At 42.3% G+C, this 17,007-nt stretch overlaps 1 protein-coding gene across 2 annotated transcripts in view; it reads left to right on the top strand.

Annotated features, from left to right (window-relative positions):
• The window catches only part of WARS2 (tryptophanyl tRNA synthetase 2, mitochondrial), a 42,390-nt gene that overhangs the window by 21,340 nt on the left and 4,043 nt on the right, over nucleotides 1-17,007 (top strand). For both annotated transcript variants that reach the window (XM_033052657.2, XM_033052658.1), the window contains exons 3-4: nucleotides 10,764-10,844; nucleotides 15,202-15,287. In XM_033052657.2, the coding sequence (XP_032908548.1) occupies nucleotides 10,764-10,844; nucleotides 15,202-15,287 (167 nt within the window). The remainder of the gene's footprint in view (nucleotides 1-10,763; nucleotides 10,845-15,201; nucleotides 15,288-17,007) is intronic.

The raw sequence follows: 17,007 nt of genomic DNA, 5'->3' as shown, positions 1-17,007 counted from the left end.
GACTGCCTTTTTACCTTAATTTTTCTGGGTTCTTATCTGTCCAGGTATAATGGTCATTGTTCTTATTAAATCTAAAGCATTAGATTACAGTAATTTCACGATTATAAGCCGCACCATTTTGAATAAAACTTTGGTCTGAACCCGGAAGTGCGGCTTATAATCAGGTGTGGCTTATATATGGACAAAGAACGAAAAGTTGCTGGTTTAGTCTGGAAGACAGTTGTCTACTGAGAAAGGCAGGAACCTCTCTTTGAAATGGAGAATGTAAACCCCCTACCTCCAAATTATTATAATTTTGAAATCAAGGGGCTTTCAGGCAAAGATATGGGAATTAGGAATAACAGTTATTTTCTAGGGAAAATAAAATAGAAATAGGGTACTACAAAGAAACAAACCCCAAGCCCTGACAAAGTCAGAGTACAACCTGACACCCTGTCTGGCAGGGTGTTGGTAGCAGTTTGATTAAATGGTGGTTGCAGTCCTCCTCCAGTGACAGATGTGGTTTAGTTGAAGCAATGGTCCTGTACAAGGTGCGTTTTCCCTCCGGATGTCCAGTGGAGAAACGGCCTACCTTAGTGTCCCAAAACCTCTGGTTTTATTTTGGTAAGAAATGTTTGGCTCTTCCCCCTGGCTGGAACAACTTCCAGTGGGCTGAAGTAATTTTATCAGTCACACAGTGGGACTCAGTGGGCCATTAGCAGAAAATGACTCGCTGGAGGAAGGATGGGTTATGAAAAGATAAAGAACAATGCCCCACCTGGTTTCAATGGATGGCCCATTAGCAGAATATCTCCTGCAGAGATAAGGATCGCTGGCTGCCCCTACCCTTAACAGATGGTGATAGAATAGATACCTTTTATCACACTTTGTATTGTAACCCAAGACAGTTGCCGACACCCAGACCTGCAGCTTATAATCAGATACGGCTTATAATCGTGAAATTACTGTAAATGTTTGCCATGTCTGATGTCTTGAATGTTACTGATACTTACTGCACAAGTATCCATAAAACTTTCAGAAGTGGCTGATTCTAGCATATTTTTGAAAGCTCATTGTCACACTGCAATCAGAAAAACTGTTGCAATCGTTTGTGAGTAGAGACTGTTTCAACTCTGGTTCAGGCTGAGGTGGTTTGTCAGCTTCCCCAAACCAGGCTGTATGAAGTGGTCAGGTATACCCAGAGATGCACTGTGATGTGTTACATAGGCACAGATGTTTCTCTGGAAGTAATTAAAAGGAGTGTCTGCATGTAACTCTTGATATGAGGAAAAGAAACAGGAACCTTGATAATGTGATTATTGTTTTAACATGATAATTATATAGTAAGTTATGGAATGTCATAACACCAAGATGATTGTTCCTAAAAATGGAGGTGTAAGATGGATTGCAGCTATTGCTAATCAAGACAGTTTATTGCTTGATTTTGATTGGAAATTTCTCAGATTTCAGAAAAAAAAAAAAAGAACTAGCCTTCTTTTCAGCCACTGTAGCAGTCTCCAAGGGTGGTCTAAAAAAGCCCCACTTTAGTTTATAAGCATTTAGTTGAGGTGTAATGCAAAGTGACCAAAACTGATTGTGTGCGGAAATTGGGCGTGTACTTCCAGAGGTCAGCAGGAAGGCAGTGAAAATCCAGCCACAAATAGAGAACTGGATTACGTATTTAGTTACAGATTGAGTAGGTTTTTTCAATGGCAGATCAAACTGCTAAATGAGATAATTCTCAGTATCTTAGCATGCTGTAATTATTGTTGTATTTTGAGTTCTGTCTAGAAAGTTACCAAATCTGTAGATCACAGAAATATTTCTTTAATGACTCCTGAATGATATTTCTGTTCATTTTTTTTCAAACAAGCATCATGCGACAGAGTTATTGTTTATGAACTTTTAATTTAATCACCAAAACCCACCATAACTGATGACTTTTTCTGTACCCTGATTCTGTAGCAGTAAAGGTAGAATGAAATTCTTGCACTGAAGAAGTATATGTTATTAATATGTATATTACTGGTAATGGTAAGCCCCACTAAGGGAATTGCTCATGCAGTCATTCACGTAAATGCTGTTGTGTCCTCTCCCTTTCTCTGGATTACACTGGGCAAGAGTGGTCTAGAATTGCTGAAAAGGGTGGGTTTTTTGTTCTTTTTTTTTTGTTTGTTTGGATTATTCCTTCTGTATTTTGCTGCTTGTCTTGCTTCTCTGGAATATGTTTGCCATATGTGAAAAGAAATAATGCTACTTGGTTACTCTTGGTTTTTCTTTTTGGTAAGGGTTTAACTTATTTTACTTACTAAGGCTTTTTTTTTTTTAAATCTCTAATCCAGAGATATCTGAAATACCTACCTCCAGAGTTTTCACACACTTTCTCATCCTTTTCAATACAAGCAAGAGACAAAAGGCTGAACAATATGAATCAGAGTCTGACTGCTGGCAGAAAGTGCCATGAGAACAGATACCTCTTGTGCTTATACTAGATCCAAAAGGTGCTGCTATGATAAGGATACAGGGGAAGTTGACTTGAAATTCCAGAACAGATTTCAGCCTTTCAACTAAAATTAAATAAAAATGACAGAAATATTGCATAGGCAAATTTTTATTTTATTATTTAGAGAGCACATGGCCTATGTTCTTATGTGTTGGATATACAGCTAAATTACTTATAAATGGAAAGTGCTAGTTTAGTATGCTTCAGAGTTTACCATTTTTGGATTGTATTGTTTTAAAGCATATACAAACATAAGTGAATGACTGACTGTATATTTGGTCTTAATACATTGCAATTCAGCAAATACCTCCCACACTTACATTGCCATATTAAAACTTGAATTCCAGCCTAGGGAAGTAGTGGCTACAAAGAACAAGTGATGATAACTTGAAAATATTTAGAAGCAAGAAGGGTTGTGATGAATAATTAGGGTAGTGTTTGGAACCACATTGTCTGTGAAGGGTTATTAACAAGCACATTTACAGTAATTTCACGAATACAAGCCGCAGCAATTTGACAAAAATTTTGGTGGAAACCCGGAAGTGCGGCTAATAGTCGGGTGCGGCTAATATATTAATAATTTTCTGACATTTACAACCCCAGACGTGCCAGCCAGAGTGCCAAGCCAAGCACCGGCCAGTAAAAGCCGGCATTTCGCAATTGTTACAGTGTTACCGTGTTGCCCCGGCTCCCTGCAGGCAGCACGGGGGGCGGGGAGAGAGGCGGGAGAGCTCTCTTCTTCCCTCCTCTGCTGCAGCCCAGGGGGGGGGGGGGGGGGCGCCGCCATTGCCGCGGCCCAGGGAGCCGACGTGGGGGGGGCGCCGCCATTGCCGCGGCTCCGGGAGCCGACGGGAGCCCTGCGCAGCCATTGCCGCGGCCCGGGGAGGGGGGGGGAAGTGCGCGCCGCCATTGCCGCGTCTCGGGGAGCCGGCGGGAGCCCCGCGCCGCCATTGCCGCGGCCCGGGGTGGGGCGGGAAGTGCGCGCCGCCATTGCCGTGGCTCGGGGAGGAGGTGGGGTGCTTTGTCCGCACCCGCCGCCGGCGCCACGGGCACGGGAAAGCTCCGTCCCCGCCCGCCGCCGCTGCTGTAGGAGCAGGGGAAGCTCCGTCCCTGCCTGCCACCGCGGGGCAGCACCGAGCCCAGTGGCAGCGGCGGCCAGCCCCGAGCGGCAGCACCGGGCTGGGCCACCTGGCCCTGTCAGCGGCCCCTAGCGGGCTGAGCCTGCACAGCCTTAGCTCAGCCAGTAAACCCCGCCCTCCCGCGGTTCTGTTACTAATTGCACGCGGGTCCTCGCTGCGAACGACAGAGCGGCTTATATTCGTGTGCGACTTATCTATGGACAAAAACCGAAATATTTGCCAACACCCAGAGATGCGGCTTATAGTCAGTGCGGCTTGTATTCGTGAATTTACTGTAATTTGAATATCTGGAAAAACAATTCTGTTGGACAGTAAAATGGCTTCCCAGTGAGAGAAGCACTTTCATTACATCTTGTTTCATTATATTTTCTATTTTTTCTATATTTTTTAATAAGTAGAAATTTATAGAAAAATGACAATTTTAGTAAGAATAAAAAATTAAAATAAATGCATATTTCAAAATAGTGCATTTTTATTTGGAGTACAGCTGCAAGATGTATGAAACCCTCTTAGAGAAAATAATGTCAAGATATGCTTTAAGTGGCTGCCTTTGCCTACTGGGCATAAAAAAGAAGTTTTGGAGTAATGACTTACGCAACGTATTGAGAGAGAATTAGAAGAAACTGAAAATATATTCCTTAAATTGTATCATACTGATAAAAGCTGTAATAGTCATCTTTTGTAAAACTTAGATCTTTTATTAAAACCAAAAAGGATTGGGGCGGGGGGGCAGTAAATAAGGAAGACAGTATGCAATCTGCACGCGTGGTAAATTTTTATGATATAACCCATTTTCTCTGACTCATGGTGGGTACGCTACACATTTCAGTTCTTACCCATAACCATCTTGCATCTCATCTGCTTCACAGTCAAAACAATATTAGAAACTGATTTTGCTTTTATGTGGTCTCAGGCTGCTTTTCCTCTCCACCTATCTATTATAATAGACACATGCTAAATGTCCCAAGAGAAACTAAAATTCCATCAGAGTTGATTCAGCAGACAGTGCTTGATATGCTGCATGAATGCTTCTCTGAAGAGTCCTATAAGTTTCTGGACAACATAATGTTCAGTTTCTGGGCAGAAAATTGCAGTTTTCATCCTTCTGGATAGGGTGATTTATTTTTTTGTTATAATCAGCTGCAGTATTCTTGCAGTGCAAGCAAATTGAAGCAGTAATTCTGGGAGGTGGGAATTTGCAAATTTGTCTTAGCCTTAACTCCAAAAGCCAAAATACAACAATATAAATGTGTGCACTGTTTCACTGCTGTTATTTTCCAGAAATACCCATCTGCTTTGTTTTGTGGGCAGTTTGAATAAATTCACACTACCCCTTTTCTAATTTTCAGAGGAGCTGAAAAGCTTCCATTGCATCATAGCTTATAAATTAATTAAAGTACATTAATTTAGCACGGTCCATTGAAAACTTCCTGTCATAAGAGGAAGTATGTGACTGTTTAATTTAGAAAATTATTCTGCTTCTCTCATTCCTCTGTTTTCTCTCTCATGGGCTGGATTAGACATAACTAGAGCTCAGAGGGAAGGAAAACCATGGATAGGATTTCTCTTTTTTTCTTTTCTGCTTTAATTTACCATTTTCATCTCATACTATTATATAGCTGTTACATTTTTCTCTCTTCACCAGTCTTCTCAACACACCAAATTAATTATTCAAACAGTATTGGGGGTTATATTAGGAGAATGTTTCTGAAAATAAGTTATTTTCATAATGAATAAAGGAGAGGAAAGGGTGCTTCAGCCAAATTACTGTGGTCTGTCAGAGTTTATAACCAGTAAAACTTGATTCCAGTAAGAATCTTGGTCAGGTTCTTCAGAAAGGAGAGACAGGTCTTATTTCTGTATGTTTTAGCCAAAGGATATGTGACTAAATTGTTCCAAGGTAAAGGTGAAAGCTGTAGATACTGACACATTCACTGAGAATAACTAGATAACCACCCCTCAATTCAATACATTGCTTTAACATGTTCTTTAAATCTGATACTGCCTTTGTAACCATAAATTATTCTACCCAATCAATTTGTTTGAACGGGAATTTGGGACACTGTGGCAGATAACGGTACCTGCACTGTGTGCACTTGATTCAAGAGCAGTCTAGTTTTTTTGCCTTGTTTATGGCCTTTTTTTTCTTTAGCTGTGTAATATAGAGACACGTTGCTAAGTATCTTGCACATATTGCCTGCAACCTTAGGCATTAATAAAACCATACCTCTTATTCAAGAAAATTGTAAGCGTCATTTGCTTTTAAAAATAACCTCTTGAATTTTGCAGGAGGTCTTACTGATACTTCTAGAAGAGACAAAAGTCCTAAAAAATTATTTTATTTCTTTTTAAATGTAGGACTCTTCTCTGTTCCAATTCTTTTTAGTACACCACTATCCAAATTACCTCCTGAGACTATTTGTTTGAACTCTACTCTATCAAAATTAAATCTTTTAAATTTACTGCCTCTTTAAAATGTAGCCCTTACTTAGGTTACACTACTGAAGGAATGCTGTTTCCACATGGTAGATATGCTGCAAATTTGCAGTGCCTTACAAAGAAGGGCAACTTGAGGAAATCCATCTTGAAAATAAAGCACTGCATCTCTTTTTGCAGAAAGTCAGTTCAGCTGCCAACATACAACTTTGTATTACAGCCTCAGAAAGCTGAGGCCCAGTGTTGCTGAATTGCCTGCTTTCAGATCTGCTTCCAGTATTCCTGCCTCTCCCACTGTTCTTGAATCTCATGGCTAGCTGTCTTCCTCAGCTGTACATCTCATAATAAAAATTATCTAGAAATATTTGGATTTAAAGTAGTTACTGGTTTTCCATGTATATATCATTGGCTGTGATCAGGGAATATCAGCAATAATTTGGTAAGGAATAGCTAGGATCAAGGACAAAAAACAGATCTGCAGGAAGAAACCCTGAGATTATATTTATAAATTATATAAATATATTTATATTATATATTTATATATTTATATTATATAAAACTCCAGAGATGATCCAAGTATAAATTGTGACCTGAGTTTAGTAACTTCACATGGCTGCACAAATAATTTATTAAGAAGCTATAGGTCTTTAAAATGGGAGGAGCAGGGCACTCGTGAAGAAACAGAAATGTTTGTGCCTTTTAGATAACTGCTCATTATCATTTGGAAGTGGTCATCTCTGTTAAATATGTGTGCTTTAAAAAAATAAAAAGGAATCTGGGTATGCAGCCTTGGCCTTGTCAGGCCACAAGGAAGGACTATAAGTAGTTTGGTCTGTAAATAACTCTTTGATTACTGATTAGTAAGCCAGGTTATGGGAGATGCTTAATACAATGGAGAGTGAAGGAGGAAATGTGTCCCTGGTAATCACATAGAGATGACCATCTTAGCCCTTTGAGAAATGTCGATGTTTATTACAGACTTGTATGAGATTAGGAAAAAAAACTTAAAATGAGCAAGAGCACAGAGCAGGAAAAAGGAAAGAAACTTGTATTTACTGAGAAGAGCAAGGGGTAGGATTTGGGCTGCCTGAAAAAGGGGGATTGTTATATGGATCTGGTTAAGATTTTTTTGAATTTTTTTAATGGGAAATAGTTGACTTTCTAAAGGGAAACAATAAATTGAGCATTTAAAACACTGTTATTCCTGAAATATTTTCAGCAGGGTTGCAAGAAATATTTCCCAAGAAAATAAAGTTTATACTGAAAACAGGCTATTATTTTTTTTTCAGGGCACAAAAGTAGCTGAAGTTGACCTGAAAGATTTAATTGATTAGATAGCTGATTATCAGAATTACCAGTGATTGTAATATTCTTGGAGTTTGGTTTGACATACAGTTCAGGAACTGTCATTGGTTGTGGGTTTTGTTAATAGATGTCATTCTGGTTTTCTACCATTTGTATTACAGTAATTTCACGATTATAAGCCGCACTGAATATAAGCCGCACTTCTGGGTTTCAGTAACTTTTCATTTTTTGTCCATACATAAGCCGCACCTGATTATAAGCCGCACTTTGGATTCGGACCAAAATTTTAGTCAAAATGGTGCGGCTTATAATCGTGAAATTACTGTATTTTTATACTGACATATTTGAGAAAATTATGTCTTCATTGGAAAAGAGTTAAGTTTATTATTATCTTTCTCTTTTGAAAAAGAGAACTCCTGAAGTACATTGTAACTCTGGACAGTATTTCATCGTCAGATTTTAAAATGCAAAAGAAATTAAGTTCTTTACTGGTTAAAGTGTACACAGAATAGCCTGAATTAATTGGAACGCTTTATAGTTTTATTTCTTGAACTTCTAGTTAGATTATTTGGTAACCTCCTTTAAAAAAATAAATCTAAAAAGCAGGCAGAACACCTCTGTAACAGTTAAACTCTTTTAAGATTGTGTGAAAAGTGATGCTTCTTTCCTTGTGATGGCACAGTAAACACTACCTAACACAATAGGAATCAGCTGGAAATCGTTAATTCCATTGTTGAAAGCCACATAAACTGTAATTTTTTATTTTTTTTTTTTTTTTTAATGGCACAGTAAGCAGTCATTTTCTTCATGAATTCTTGCTGGGAGTAGTTCTGGTCAACCTCTTCCTTTATGACTTGAAGAAGGTAGTGAACAGAAGTTTATGGGCAATGCTAAGTCCTTATATGGATAGCCAAATGCTATGCCAAGGAAAGGAATTCCAAAAGAACTCATGAAACAGAGTAGACAGGCACATAAGGGGTAGTAGAGCTTGTAGAGCTTTAAATACTTTAAAACATCTGGGTGAACGTGTTCTAAACCTTCTTCACACAATACAGGAAGGAAGGTTGACAGTTCTCTGAAATTATTGGCTCAGCACAAGCAACTTTCAAAAAAGTTAATGATATGTCATCATCACCACATCACCAGAAAGGATGTCATTAATAAGATGGAGATGATGTTTTGTAACCATACAAAACCTTAGTGTGCCCATTTTTTTAATATTGGGTAAAGTTTTATAGTCTACATCTCCAGAACAAACTAATTAATTTGATAGGATACAAAGAAGAGGAATTGATGCAGCAGGGGATAAAGTAGCTGCCTTAAGAAGGAATAGGTTACAAGTCTGGGTTGCTTCAGTTTAAAGAGGAGAAGGCTGTAGCATATATGCAATCAATGTTTACAAAATCAGAAAAATGCTGAATAAGCTGATGTAGAATTGTTCACCAAATTGTGCAATATAAGAAAGAGTTGGTATTCAAAACCAACAAACAAACATGGATGCATTAGTGGCTCGATTATTTTTTTACACATCAGGTTTAAGCCTCTGGAACTTGCTGTTCCATGGGGTTGTGAAGTGGGCAGTATCAGCTGGTTCAGAAAGGGATTAATATTCTTGAAACATTAGCAGGACTGATCCAGGGATAACACCTTGTGATATTCTCTAGTGCAACAATTACAGATGCTGGAGAAGTATGAGGGGAAGATACTGTAGGAAGCAGTAGGTTCGTGTGTTTGCCTCACATGCTACTCCTGGAAACAGAGCACAAGACTGCATTGCCTTTGGTGTGATCCAGTACAGTGTTATTTCTTACATTCTTGTGTTTTAGTTGTTTAATGAAAACATTTGCCTGCTGTTTTAAATGGACCTGCAGCAAGAAGCTGATTGAGTTTGTCTGGGAGAATGTCTTCTCCTGATTGTGATCCATGAGTACTGCTCAGTAAACGGAAGAGTAGACTGAACCTTTTTTCTACTGGTGTCATATACATCATCACATCTTCCAGTTTCTTTGTATCAAATGTGTGCAATCAATGTGATGGAATACTGTAGCTAAATGAGTAATATTTGGGCAGATGCACAATGACCAACCAAAGGCAGCAATGACCTGCCCCTCTTGCCAAGTAAAATGCAGTAGCTTAAACCGTGATTTAGTCTGACAAATGATTTGTGGTTTAAGCCTAGAACCTCCTGATTCACACACCAATATACAGTCAGTTACTGCAGTTTGGATGATGGATGCTGACTCATTAGCCTCCGATACTGAGCTTTATTCCAACTGAAATCTCTCCCCTTTGGTATACTTTTATGTCTTTTTTTCCCCATTTTATCTGGCTTTTTCTTCACCATATTCAGCACTTTAGTCTTACTTAGGAAAGGACTTTGTGTTTGAAGATGGGAAATGAGTATAACTTGGTAGGACCTAGAACTGTGTATCCAACCCAACAAATGCTGTTTAGATCAATTAGTGTTGTTGGTAACTGATGTAATGTCAAATCCACTGATCCAGTGAAACACACGTGCAGTCTTGGCTGCGAAAGCAGCATCTGACAGAGCTGAATCAATGACTGCATAGCTTTTAAAGAGGGTTCTTGTCAACACAAGTGCAACAGAGCACCATCCGTGACTAGAAGAAAGAAATGAGAAACCACTTTGAACCAGATGGTGATTCCTTCTAGATGAAAAAGGAGTCTTGTGCTTCATATTTTCCGTGAAGTTCATTTTACACCGGTATTTTGTTGCACTTTTTCTTGTGCACAGAAGATTGCAGGTCAAATAAGCATGAGGGAATTAATAAAAACTCTGAATTTGTGGGAAAGGCAGAAAGAAGGGAAAGAACCAACCTGAAATATTTCTAACCACTGAGCTGGAGCCTGGAGGTTGGATACTTTTACGCATTGGTGACCAAAGTAGTCCAATGACTGCTAGCTAGGAAATTACTATATTTAAAATGTGACAACAAAGGAATTGCCATTAGTAATCCTAGTAATTTTTACTGCCTTCTGTCTGGGTTGTTACATCGTGTTGCAGGCATGAAGTTTTGAACATCTTTGAGACAGCTAGCATGCTCTTAAAGATTCAAACCTGACAGTATTGCAAAGAGTGAATTAAGTATGCAAGCAAAGGAGTTTACATGTGTTCAACTCTGCTATTGCTAAAGCACTTTTTTGCGTGTTTATAATATGAGTGATAGGATCAAGAACCTTGCTAGACTATTTTAATGTAGAGCATTCAATCCTGGCAGTGTTCGAAACTTTCTATTAGCTTGTTGTTTGACCTTACTGAAAAAGTAATATACAGAAGTAAATGGTTTTCTGGTCTTTAATGCAATTTATTCTTATCGAATTTGAGAAAATATGCATATAAAATAAGAAGCTTTAAATAGATTCTAACTTCATACTTTCAGGTTCCTGAGCATGCAGAACTTGCCTGGATTCTTGGGTGCTTAACTAATGTGCCACGGCTGCTACGTTTGCCCCAGTGGAAGGTATGGACAGTTTGGTAAATTTAAAAGAAATTTATGGGAAGTAGTCAGAAATGTTGTCCTGGAAATACTTTTCTACTTTTCATCTATGAAGTGCTAGCTGTACTTTGGTTGTTCTTGCTTTAGGTTTAAGTAATTCTGTAGTCCTGTGGTGGAAGGGGGAAAACATGTCTCTCCAGGTCTGTTCCTCTTAGTCAACATTTTCCTGATGAAAGCTACAGAATGGTGTTTTTGGCAGAGACTTGCAGAAAAAGTAAGTAAGTAAGAGGTTTGTTTACTGTTGTAAAACTGATTTTCCTAGAACATTCAGTATTATTTCAATGCTCATTTAATAATGCAAAAGTAATGCAAGATATTGCAGTGGAAACCTTGGGCCTTGCTGATTAAGGAGTTCCGTACACAGCTTTTCTTTTTCCCCTAGAAAGAGCGGCTGCTTTGTAGATTTTATGGAAGAGTATTCAAAAGAGGCATATGTTTGAAGAGGAGTATAGAAATTATAAATATTAAAAATGTGCTGAGTGAGATTGTATCTTAAATGTTGGCCTTTACAAGCTTCAAATGTTGATCTTCCCAATCTTGGTGTTGCATCAGCATGACTGCATCAACAGAATTTTTGCATTTAATTTCCTTGTATCTTATTTTGACATTTAGTAAGCAGAAAAAGAAAAAGACAGGAGAGAATAGTATCTGAAAAAGGAAAAAAAAAAACCAACTGCTTAAGAGCATTTTGGCTTGCAGAGTTCAGAGTAGTCTTAAATACCTCCAGATGTTTTCTGTTTTCCTGTTTCCCTTCTTAATTACAGTAATTTCACAAATACAAGCCGCATAGACTATAAGCTGCATCTCTGGGCGTTGGCAAACATTTCGTTCTTTGTCCATAAATAAGCCGCACCTGAGTATAAGCTGCTCTGTCGTTCGCAGGGAGGACCCATGTGCAACAAAGTTGCCAAATAGTAACACAATCGCAGCATGGCGGGGGTTACTGGCTCGGCTAAGGCTGTGCAGGCTCGGCCCGCTCGGGGCTGCTGACAGGGCCAGGTGGCCCAGCTCAGCGCTGCCACTCAGCAGGGCCACTCGGGGCCAGCCGCCACTGCCACTGGGCTCGGTCACCCCGGCCCGGCACTACCCCATGGTGGCAGGCAGGGACGGGGCAGCCCCACTCCCACGGTGGTGGGCGGGGATGGAGCCTGCCTGCTCCTGCCGTGGCGGCGGCAGGCGGGGACGGAGCACCCCCGCTCCCGCGGCGGCGGGCAGGGACGGAACCTGCCTGCTCCTGCCACGGCGGCGGGCGGGGACGGAGCACCCCCGCTCCCACGGCGGCGGCAGGCGGGGACGGAGCCCACCTGCTCCTACCGCGGCAGGTGGGGGCAGGAGCCCCCCACTTACCCCACGGGCCGCGGGGATGGCAGCACGGAGCCCCCGCCTTCCCCCTGGGCCGCGGGGATGGCAGCACAGGGCCCGCCTGTCTCTACCCCGGGCTGCAGGAGAGGAGGGAAGGAGGCAGCTCCCCTGCCTCTCCCCCCACCCCCCGTGCTGCCTGCAGGGAGTTAGCTCCACCCGCGGTGCAACAGAGTAACGATTTGTAACAATCGCGAAATGCCGGCTTTTACTGGCCGGTTGCTCGACTCAGCACCTCGGTTTCCACTTCTGGGCTTGGAAATGTCAGAAAATTATTCACATATTAGCCGTTCCTGAGTCTTAGCCGCATTTCCGGTGTGGGAGCAAAATTTTAGTCAAAATGGTGTGGCTTGTATTCATGAAATTACTGTAAATAAAACCAGTAAAACTTAAATACAGCAACCAGTGTTAATGCATGGCATAGATTAAAGCAAACCTTTTCAAACCTGAGGTTCTGAAGTTATCTCTTAAATCCTACTTTGACTGGATTGACTTTCAAGACCTACAGATAGGTGTTACAGGTGAAAGACTTTGAAAATTAGGTTCCCTGAACTCTAGGTACTTACAGATGTGGACAGAATACAGGATCTCTTGGAGAGTGAGACAAGTCTAAATATATTTGAACAGTCTTAATGAAATAATTCAGATTTCAAGGGGGTTAGTATATTTAACTATTGCTAAAAGTAAAACACAAATATGACATAGCTAGTACAGAATTAGTGTTTGTAGCCTGACTGCCTTGATCTAGGTGAGCCATATCAAGGAGCATCAGAATGCATTAGGTGGATTGTGGGGAGCAGTGTGAACTAATGGAGGCAACACTGGACTCTGCCTCTGTAGTTCTGTCAGCTGTCACTGTCACAGGTTCTCCTAGCTATTGCTGGCTATCCTGGTAACTGTGTGTGATCACTGTGTCTTGATCTCTAACACAGGCATTAATACCTTTTTGTATCTCCATTATGAAGTATTTCAAAAATTTATTGCTGAAGACACTCTTTTAAAAGTAGGATTTATGTGCAATCACAAGTGTAATAAGCCAGCCTGATGGCTTTGCATGTGAAATTGTTTCCATTAATAAGGTTACTAATGGAAAACTAAAGAAATGCTAGGTTCCCTTCTCATTAGAATTTCAGAACTGTGTAGGGAAATTCTTAAGTATAGGACATAAACCAGAATATATTCATAAGGAGTAGATTTTACATGACACTATCTTCTGTAGAGCTACATAATAAGTTACTTAATTACAGTAATTTCATGACCATAAGGTGCACCGGACTATAAGGCGCACCTCCAGGAGTCAGCAAATTTCGCAACTTTATACATTATATAAGGTGCACTGGACTATAAGGCGCATTTTTTTTTTTACGCGAAGATCCGTGCCACACGCAACAAAGTAACTAATTAGTAACAGTATCCCACCATCGTGGAGTTTACTGACAGGTGCTCAATTTGCAAACATTTTTCACAGATTGGTGTAGCCTTTAAACGCAGCCACAAGCGCCCTCCCCGTGCGCAGGGCTTGGTACTCCCGCCCGCCCCCGGCTGGCGAGGTGGGGCTTGGAGTGGCCATGGTTCGGGGTAGCCACAGCTCACACCTTGGGGTTGCTGCGGTTCAGGGCAGCAACGTACACCGCCTCCTGCACCGCAACCTGCAGCAACCTGAACCGCCCCGGCGCTCGGCAACCCCCTGGCACTCCGGGAGCTTCATGCCCCCCCAGCACTCCGGGAGCCCTGCGCCCCCCCGAGCTTTTCCCCCGCGCCACCACTGCCCCAATGCCGGCGGGCTTACACCACCGCTGCCCCAATGCCGGCAGGCTCGCCCCACACCGCTACCACCCCGATGCAGCCAGCTTTCCCCCCGTGCCGGCGCTGCCCCGATGCCGCCACCAGGTGGGCTCTGCTCCCGCCCCTCGCCTCCCTGACAGCACAGCTTCCGCCTGCCTGCCAGCACTGCTCCTGCCCCCTGCCTCCCTACCCGCACTGCTCCTGCCCCCCACCTCCCTGCCCATGCTGCTCCCGCCCCCTGCCTCCCTGCTAGCACTGCTCCTGCTCCCCGCCTCCCTGCCTGCGCTGCTCCCGGTGCCTGGGGCCGTCCCCCGCCTCCCTGCCCACTCTGCTCCCGCCCCCCACCTGCCTGCCAGCACTGCTCCCGCCCCCTGCCTCCCTGCTAGCACTGCTCCTGCTCCCCGCCTCCCTGCCTGCGCTGCTCCCGGTGCCTGGGGCCGTCCCCCGCCTCCCTGCCCACTCTGCTCCCGCCCCCCACCTGCCTGCCAGCACTGCTCCCACCCCCTGCCTCCCTGCCAGCCCTGCTCCCGCCCCCTACCTCCCTGCCCATGCTGCTCCCACCCCCTGCGTCCCTGTCAGCACTGCTCCCACCCCCCACCTCCCTGCCTGCGCTGCTCCCGGTGCCTGGGGCCGTCCCCCGCCTCCCTGCCCACTCTGCTCCCGCCCCCCACCTGCCTGCCAGCACTGCTCCCGCCCCCTGCCTCCCTGCTAGCACTGCTCCTGCTCCCCGCCTCCCTGCCTGCGCTGCTCCCGGTGCCTGGGGCCGTCCCCCGCCTCCCTGCCCACTCTGCTCCCGCCCCCCACCTGCCTGCCAGCACTGCTCCCACCCCCTGCCTCCCTGCCAGCCCTGCTCCCGCCCCCCACCTCCCTGCCCATGCTGCTCCCAACACCTGGGGCCACCCGCAGCCCCCCCCCCCCATTGCTACTTGGTGCTCCCGCGGTGCCGCCCCCCCTCGCGGCTCTCTCTTCCGGGTTGGCAAATTCTGCAACTTTGTCCATTATATAAGGCACACCGGACTATAAGGCGCATTTTTGGCTTCGGGCCAAAATTTTAGTCAAAAGGGTGCGCCTTACAGTCATGAAATTACTGTATTCAGAATTCTTATTAATTAAAATCAGTGACTTTGATACCATTAGTCAAAAGTATGATTCTTTTCTGTTTTCCTTTTCCAAACAGATGAAGCGTGCCAGCCTGAATAGTGAAGGAACTGTTGGTTTGTTGACTTACCCTGTGCTTCAAGCAGCAGATATTTTGCTGTACAAGTAAGAGGCAGAATGTGAGCCCATGGGCAATGTCTGTTCAGCTACATGGGAATGAATGCTTGTAGGTCAGCATGCTAACTTACTGAGCAGGGAAGCTGGGTGTGATTAGATAAGAAAATTGAAAATGGATGGCAGACTCTTAAGTGGCTGGTTGAAATATAGCCTGGTGAAAAAGCTACTGACAGGGCTGTAAAGAGTAAAAGCTGGTAACGTGAGAATAATTCTTAGGGAATTATAGCAGACTGGTGTTTAATTATGCATATTACAACATTCACACTGATATGCTTTTTTAAAAGTAATTATTCTTTATTTTATGCAGTTTACTGTAGAGGTACTTAAACTGTCTGTATGTAGTATACCAATATTAGTGAGGGATTCTGTGTAGGTCAGTTCACACTGATGAAAAAGAGTAGGTTATTGACTGCAGCTTGTAGTACCTGGGCTGGTTCAGTTTTCTCGGTGTTGTACTGTGTGCTGCTGTGGAAATAGCCCCTAGTGAGGGTCTGGGGACTCAGCATGCCTAAGCCTGTAGCCTGGCTGATAGAATTTGTAGTGCATTGTCATGAGTGGTTGTATTTCATAATACGATTTAAACTGTCTAAAGTAAATGTTAAGGACAGTACACCATGTATGAATTATTTTTATGTTCAGAGCATTATGTACTTTGTGTCATTGTTCTGAAGGGATTTGTGAGTATTGGTTGAGACAGAGAAGTAACAAATGACTGAGGACAAGGATGTCAGGTCAGACTAACCAAGATTAACCAGTTGTGAATTCATAAAAATGTATCTAGATAAATTTCATGTTAGTTGATCATAGTAGAGAAAACAGGACTGTTAGAAGACCAAGAGATGGTATTTCTAATTTACCTAAATTTTATCCAAAAATAACAGGAAGGAAGCAAAGTCAGAATTAATTTGCATATTATAATTATAATATTCAAATATAATATTGTAACTTTAGTTGAAGTGAGTCCCATTTGATTGTCAAATGTTTGAGTGATTTGAGTGTCAAGTATTTAAGGATGAAATTTAGACAACTTCATCAGAAATTACATTGTTTTGATTGAACTCAACCATATCTGTCTCTTCCATCTCTAATAAGATCGGGTGTTTCATCTTTTCTTAGTTAAGCCAGTGGTTTGTTGGCTACTATCTATGTTAACAGCAGGCTGTCCACACAGAGCACACAACAAGGAAATGAAAGAGAAACAATATGTCTTTGAAGAAATTTGACTTAATATCTTTAATGAGAAATGTTTTAATGTAAATAAAATAATATGAGAAACAAGAAATGGTGAGAAATGGAAACACAGGAAGGGAACAGCAGTCATGAAGTAGAATTTAGAGCTGGAGGAGGCGAAGAAAGAGTATTAGTTCAGATGAACCAAGGATCAAAGAGACGGGAAAATGGACGTAAGGTAAATATATGACAGAAAAGAATAAAAATAGCACCAGAACAGAAATATTTTATTTTAAAGACAGCAAGGAAAAAGGTAAGGTATCGTGCAGCTACTTTTATAGAGATAATATGTTTTCTGTTTAGTGGCAAACTTTGTGAATATGGAACCGTTTTGGCATATGGAAACATTTCTTTTGACTTCCTTAAAGTATATTGATTATGGTAACTGATTTTCTCTCAATTATAGGACACTGTGATTTCCTATAGACTACTGTAACTGTTTTTAGATTGCCTTACTGACTGGGAATAAAGATGGACA

This window comes from Catharus ustulatus, chromosome 2 (genome assembly GCF_009819885.2).
Source record: "Catharus ustulatus isolate bCatUst1 chromosome 2, bCatUst1.pri.v2, whole genome shotgun sequence".
Lineage (NCBI taxonomy): Eukaryota > Metazoa > Chordata > Aves > Passeriformes > Turdidae > Catharus > Catharus ustulatus.
The sequence above is the reverse complement of the archived record's forward strand: the minus strand, read 5'-3'. Positions and strand labels throughout refer to the sequence as shown.